Raw genomic sequence first — 7,532 nt, 5'->3', positions numbered from 1 at the left:
TCCTGCTGCTGCCCTATCAAGTGCAGAGACAGAAGTGCCCTTTTGTCGGGGCTGCTGCGTGCCCTGGGGCTGTAGAGCTCTCCTCTGTGTACTCACACCAGACTGAGCACTTGAGCTCTGGTCAGGCCACATGGGACATAACATGGTGCTCAGCAGTATATATTGGGGTCATCTTTCCAAGACAAGGTATCAGTTTCTCAGAGACTGGCAGCACAGTGGTCTGCTTATGGGAATAGAGGAGTTACTACATATTCCTCATGTTTGGGGTAGGAATTTCTTTTTCTTTTATTTTCCATTTCCTTTCCCTTCCTCAAGTGTCTATCTCTCTGTGAGTTTATATGTTCGTTCCCCTCTCTCTCTAGATGCGTTTCCTCCTCTCCCTTCAGAGGAGGAAGAAGCAGACAGCTCATGCATGTGTAGTTTCTGGTTGAGGTGAGCAAGGAGGAGGCTGGCTATGCTGCAAGGTGATGGAGGTCCGTGAAGCTGCAGGAGCCCTGCTCTCTTGCCTGGCAGATCCCCAGCACACAGTGCCTGTGCCCCGCAGGGCCAGCCCCGCTCCCCAGGCCAGCACAAGAGGCCTGGCCCAGCCACAGAGCAGCCTGCCCCGAGCAGGGGCCTGCACAAAGAGCTTTCCCTTTTCCTTTTCCCCATCAGTGCAGGCCCAGCAATGCTGCCCTGCTCTTCCCCAGGGCCATCCCTGCTCCCAGAGAGCCTTGCCCAGGGCAGTGTGTCTGTGCTAGCCTGGCTGGCCATTGCTGCTTCCCTCCCTGTGCTCCCTCAGGGCCCCAAGCTGGCGGTGCTGCTGTGAGAGCCAGGGGCTGTGGTGCCCTGGGACCCCCGTGGGTCTCCCCCCCTGCCCATGCTGCTCAGGGTGGGCACCAGACCTACGTCCATGGGGATCTCTGCTGCTGAGCCCCTTTCCACCTGCCCTGATGGCTCAGCAGCACAGGGCAGTGCTGGGCAGGACCATGGGGTGTTTCTGAGGGCACAAAGGGCAGGCAAGTGCTGCACCAGACCTGGCCCAGGAGCCTATAAGGAGGGTCTCTACTGTTGCTTTGCAGTCTTACGGGCCTTCACCTGCTGGCTCTCCACCACGTCTTCTGGCATTGCAGAGCCCTCCTTTAGCTCGTCGAATCCTCAGATTCCCCTTTTCCTTTACCAGACCCGTCTTTGGATACTCATACATTTTATGAGGTTCTAAGCACTACCCAGTGAGCACCATGTCCCTGCAGATCTCCTGACATCTCCAGGCTGGCATTGGCCATCTCACTGACTGCAGTGGGCAGTGTTGTCTATTTGGGCATGTGCTGCCACAAAAGGAGTTCTTGGCCCAGCCCTTGGTTCCTCAGGGACCACCCTGGGACTTTCAGCCTCTGTCCCTCACTCCATGACAAACCCCAGAAAACAGAAGAGCAGGGAGCAACCTCTTGGCTCCATTCCTGATAGCACATTTGGAAGAGGTGTCCAGGGTCCTGGGTTTGCCCTGAGAAAGACCCTCTTGTTACTGTGGTGCTAGCAGGTAGGCCAGTTGTTACCCAGGGCTGCACAGTGCCTGCTGCTGCCTGCAGACACAGACACTGCAAAGACAACAGGACTGTCATCAATGCATATGAGACCTCGAGACTAAGACAGATACAAGAGCACAAGAAAGCAATGAGGAACCAAAAAGAAAGAAGCAGTGAAAAGGCCACTTCCTGCTGCTGGCCATGGCCATGGCTCCAGGGAAGCAGCAGCTCTGACCCAAAGGCAGCAGAGAGGCAGAGCCCAGCGGGCAGTGAGGGGCAGCCCCGAGGGCCACTGGGGCTGCTCCTGCATGTGGCAGCTGGGCTCTTGGTCCTGAGCCCCTCCTGCATGCTGGGGCTGCTCCCCCAGCACCAGAGGAGATGGGAAGAGACAGCAGCTCAGACCAATGAATTTCTGATGGCTTTCTTATTAGGTTTATCTACACAGGAAGCCAACTTCTACAGAAAAATAATTGACTTGTAGGAGGCTAGGAATAATATTTAATCAAAAGTGAAATAATGAGAGAAAATAATAATACACACATTTATTAATAGAAGACATCATATTATTTTCTTTCTCAGAATAGCTGGGATTTCTAATATTAGGCATAGTATTATAGGTGAATTTGATGACGATGTGTGTATTCAAGTAGAGTCCTGATGGAATCCCTTAGTTCCCGGTTCCTCAAGCTGTAGATGAGGGGGTTAAATACTGGAGGAACCACAGTGTACAGAAGTGTGACCACCAGGTCCAGGGATGGGGAGGAAATGGAGGGGGGCTTCAGGTAGGCAAAGATGGAAGTGCTGATCATCAGGGAGGTGACAATCAGGTGAGGGAGGCACGTGGAAAAGGCTTTGTGCCGGCCCTGCTCAGAGGGCATCCTCAGTACTGCCCTGAAGATCTGCACATAGGACGCCACAATGAAAATAAAACAAACAAATGCTAACGAAATGCTAAATAGAATTGCCCAAACTTCTCTGAGATAGGAATCTGAGCAGGAGAGCTTGAGGATGTGGGGGATTTCACAGAAGAACTGGTCCACAGCATTGCCTTGGCAGAGGGGCAGGGAAAATGTAGTGGCCGTGTGCAGGACAGCATTGAGAAAGCCACTGCCCCAGGCAGCTGCTGCCATCTGGGCACAAGCTCTGCTGCCCAGGAGGCTCCCGTAGTGCAGAGGCTTGCAGATGGCAACGTAGCGGTCATAGGCCATGATGGTGAGAAGGGAAAACTCTGCATCAAAAAAAAAGACTAAAAAAAGTACTTGGGCAGCACACCCTTGATAGGAAATGGCCCTGGTGTCCCAGAGAGAATTGGCCATGGCTTTGAGTAGAGTGGTGGAGATGGATCCCAGGTCGAGGAGGGCGAGGTTGAGGAGGAAGAAGTACATGGGGGTGTGGAGGCGGTGGTGGCAGGCTATGGCGCTGAGGATGAGGCCGTTGCCCAGGAGGGCAGCCAGGTAGATGCCCAGGAAGAGCGCGAAGTGCAGGAGCTGCAGCTTGCGCGTGTCTGCGAATGCCAGCAGGAGGAACTCGCTCACTGAGCTGATGTTGGGCATTCTCTGACTTTGCACTTGCTTCTCTGTTGAAGAGGAGAAGGCAGAGCAATGTTAGAACAGAGCTGATTGAGGAGCAAAACTGCAACTATTTTCCTCACTTTATTTTATCCTAGTTGCCTGTATAACACATAGGAGAGGTATTGAATGGTGGAACTCCCTGATATTACTTCCACACTCCAGGTGATATCCTGTGGGTGCCAAGAGTCAAAGGACTTGTCCTCTGGGGAAGATTGAGCAGAGCAGCTCTTCCCAACAGTCCTGCTCTCTGCTGCCCTGGGCTACCCCTCTATAAGCTACAGGACCATCCCTCTCAGGTGCTGCCCTGAGAAGAAACAGGAGACAGCTGAGAGCAGAGAAGCCCCACTCCAAGTGCAGCTGAACAGAATCTTCACCTTTTCTCCACGGGACTGATCAGGATCTCAGCTCTTCCCTCCTAGACAGGGCTGCAGAGGCCTCATTTCTGCTGCCCACAGACAGCCATCTAGTAGCATGGACATGATGTTAGTATGGAGGTGTCTTTTCCTTGTGGCACCTCGATAACACAAGGATGCCACGAGAGAGCTGCATCCTGCGGAAGAGCAGCCTGCAGCCCAGGAGGTTACCCCACAGACAGAGCTGGATATCTGAAAGCTGGAGTGTCCCATATCCCAGCTGCACCCCCTGCAGGGTCTGGAGGAGGCTTGGCCACTCCTCTCTTATCTGACTAGGTGTAGCTAGGTTATGACACTCCAAGGGGCTTCTGCCAGACTTCCTCACCTCGCAGGGCAACCCAGCAGGACTCTCAAAGCCTACTGCATTGCCCACTGCCCTCCCAGAAACAAGACCCAGTAGGGGACCCTTTCAGGACCTGCAGCTGCATGGCCCTGCAGCCAGACACTCACCTTGTCAAGGGCTGTGCAGGTTTCTCCTGCAGGCAGCTCTCAGCATCCTCCCACTGCCAACTGCCTCCAAGCCTTCTCTCCTTCTCTGCTCTCCCCATGCCAGCTGCAGTCAGAGCCCCAGCCCTGCTGTGCTGTGCAGAGGAGCTGCTCCTGGGCACAGCTGTCTCTGTGCTTCGTGGGACTATCTCAAATGTGTTTTCTCTGTCCCACGAGCCCGGCCCAGCTCAGCAGCGCAGCACCAGCCTAAGGCACTGCAATCACCCCTCTGGGGGCTTTGCTGATGAGCCCACGAACCTCAGGCACTCAGAGACAATTGAAGACATCTCTCCAGAAGTCCAAGTCAGAGGCAAGTTTCCTGCAGTGTCCCCCTGAGGGCCAGCACTGACACAGCCTCCCTTGGAGCTCGTTAGAGGAGAACCCTGGAGGCAGTGAGGACAAGGAGACAAAGGCAATGTGAAGGTGACACTGATGTGTAGGAAAAGTGGATGTGTGTCACCAAGCACAAGGGCCAGGTCTTGTCGCATGGCACACAGGAAGGGAGATTCTTTCCCTTGAGCGGTTGCTCAGGGCTCTTTGTTGGGCAGTAGGAGATGGGGATGTGCATTGCCAAGTGCAGGAGAATGGTATGACCCCTGCCTGGTTCATGGGTGGGGGCGAGGAGGCAATGAGGCCCTGGTGCTTTAACTATTAGCTGTCTCCTCATGGGCCTCAGTGGCAGAGACAACAGCCATAGCCATGGACACAAAGACCTGGGTTGTGACTTTGAGCCCTCGTAGAGCCCTTGATCCTTTCCACACCAAGCTGTCCTAGGGACTCCCAGACCTGTACCTCCTGAGGGCTGCAGACCCTCTTCTGTGTGGTGCCACACTGGATCTGAGCTTGAGTATGATAACTCAGATTTTCTTGGAGGTCCTGCTCCTCGTAAGGCAGCTCTAGGAAGCTGGCTTGGCTCCTGGTGAGCAGGCACCACAGCTCATAAGGCATCCCTCGTGGTGCCCAGGCCCTCCTCCTCCTGGTCACTGCTCACTCAGTAGAGTCTGCCCTGATGTGTAGTTCCTCTTCCTCTGGCACAGGACTAGGCACTTATTGTTCAAGATGTTCCTTTAGGCAAACTACTGCAGTTTCTCAAGATTCCACTGGACAGATGCTCCATTCTGTCAGGTGTTCATGTCTGCAGGCAGATAGTTCAACCTTCCCGTGTCTGTGCTGTCTCTGACAAGATAGCAGCATCAGGAGCTGCATGGATCGTTTGGATAATACAGGAGTAAGAAGCTGAATAAAAGTGCAGCATAGAATCACAGGAGAGTAGGGGATGGAAGGCTGCCAGGTTCCACCTGTTCTGTGCTTCCTTCTCATGCATGCTGTCAGTTTGTCTGGAGCTGTGTCCTGAATATTATGGGGCTGTGCAGGTGAAAATTAGAAGGGCCAAAGCCCAGCTGGAGCTCAATCCATCTATTACTGTCAAAGACAAAAAAAAAAAAAAAAAAAAAAAAAAAAAAAAAAAAAACAAACAAAAAAGTGTATATAAATACTTTTATAAAAGAGGATTTAGAAGAATGATCATCTTTAATGGGAGTGCGGGAAAACCTGATGACAAAACCTGAGGAACATAATGCCTTCTTTTCCTCAGTCTCTACCAGCAAGACCAGTTGTTCCCCTGGATATTTCTTCCTCCTCATGGCCAGAGCTACACTTCAAGATTCACTTTGTGGCTGTTTTTTCTCTCCTGCTCTTTCCTATTACCACAGAAAGCTCCATGAGGGTGGAAACCCCTCCTGAAGTAGGCATCCTGACCCAGCAGGCTCCTTGTGGCCTCTCAGCCAACCAGACACAAGTCACCTCAGCAGCAGCTTCCAAGCCAGGGGCCTGCTGCTGGCCTTGCAGCTTCTTGGCTAGACACAGCCAAGCCTTGTGCCTGCTGCTGCCCACTCATGGACTCAAGCAGAAGGGACAGGACAACCCATCTGGGGGCCTTCTTTCTGTCCATGTCCTCCTGGGTGTGTAGGCAGAGGGGATCCCCCAGTCAGCATGCCAAGCAGGTGCCTTTTGCTGGCCTAGCAGGGCCACTGCCAGATGTCAGCCCAAAAGTGCAGCTCCCAGGGAGGTCACCTGTGTCAGGAGGTGCCAGGTCACCCTTTACTTTTGAGAAGTCAAGGCACTTGCTTGGCATGCTGACTGGGGGATCCCCTCTGCCTACACACCCAGGAGGACCAAGACAGAAAGAAGGCCCCAACATGGATTGTCCTGTCCCTTCTGCTTGAGTCCATGACTGGGCAGCAGCAGGCACAAGGCTTGGCTGTGTCTAGCCAAGAAGCTGCAAGGCCAGCAGCAGGCCCCTGGCTTGGAAGCTGCTGCTGAGGTGACTTGTGTCTGGTTGGCTGAGAGGCCGCAAGGAGCCTGCTGGGTTGGGATGCCTACTTCAGGAGTGCTTTCCACCCTGATGGAGCATTCTGTGATATTAGGAAAGAGCAGGAGAGAAAAAACTTCTGTGGAGTATACGTTGGAAGTTACACATTAGCACGATAGAATAAGAAATGTCCCTCAAAGTGTCGCACTGTGATGCCAGAGGTCACCCTCTGATCAGACCTTGGCTTTGTGTTTCAAGAAACAGCTGGTGAGGGATGACTTCAAGGAAATAATTCAGAATGTGATAGAGTCTGCAGAGGAGAAGGCAGAGTTTGCTGGTAAAAACGGCAGGCCCAGCAGCCCTGAGGTTTCTGTCCCCTTGACTAGAGCTTAGGTGGAGAAATGTTATATTCATTCTGATGAGGCCTCATAGATTCCTTGCAACACTGTGAAGCTTCTCGAAGATGTCATACTAGTGTTCTTCTCATGGCATCACACTGCTCACCACATACCACAGACCCCAGGAAGAGCCTTGAGCTGGACTTGGGGGTGCAGGATCTCCTTTCCCAGTTCCAGGGGTCAGCCCTTGGCTCTTTTGCTTCAATAAAGCCAACCAAGACATTTCTCAGCACAGTGCTTTGCCTGTCTGTAACCATGGCCTCCAATTATCTGCCCTAACAAGGCCCTGGGGAGGATTTGTTAGTAACAGCCCTCAGTGGGGCCCATTAATACTCCACGTTGCTTCAGCTTTTCCTTCTGACTTTACTTTCTCTAGCAGTTGCATCATTGTCCTCTCCGTATCTGAACTTCACAGACTCAGCACCAAAATACACCATGAAACTCATTAAAATGCAGAAACTCCTAACATCTCTTCCATAGTTGTCTTTAAGCCTTCAAGCCTTGTGCAGCTAATTGCAGAGCTTGCAAGATGTAATTAAGGAAGATTTCAAAGAGCAACTAATAAAAATATTTTCTTGTTTCAAAGGCTGAATTTGGCTGCATTTCAGTTTAGAGCATCTTTCTCCTATTGGTACTGATCCAGGGTGACTTCTTTGGAGACTTGCATTAGGAGGAAAAGAAGATTCTGGAGGTCAGACACCTCCACTACCAGCAGTGGTCTTTGTCCCTGTAACTGCAGCACAGTTCAGCACATGAAACCCTTTCTAAGACATGTCAGGGGTTCCTTGGGAAAAAAATAGAATAAATACAAATAAAATAAAATAAAATAAAATAAAATAAAATAAAAT

General features: G+C 52.0%; 1 protein-coding gene across 1 annotated transcript; it reads right to left on the bottom strand.

The window, feature by feature from the left end:
* Positions 1–2,116: 2,116 nt before the first annotated feature.
* Positions 2,117–2,677, bottom strand: LOC116501327 (olfactory receptor 14J1-like; the record flags this gene model as incomplete). Its single annotated transcript, XM_032206844.1, has 1 exon — positions 2,117–2,677. A coding segment is annotated over one exon (561 nt), but the record flags the coding sequence as incomplete, so codon positions are not given.
* Positions 2,678–7,532: the final 4,855 nt, after the last annotated feature.

This window comes from Aythya fuligula, chromosome W (assembly GCF_009819795.1).
Source record: "Aythya fuligula isolate bAytFul2 chromosome W, bAytFul2.pri, whole genome shotgun sequence".
Classification (NCBI taxonomy): domain Eukaryota; kingdom Metazoa; phylum Chordata; class Aves; order Anseriformes; family Anatidae; genus Aythya; species Aythya fuligula.
Note: the sequence above shows the minus strand (reverse complement) of the source record. Positions and strands in the feature narration are given on the sequence as shown.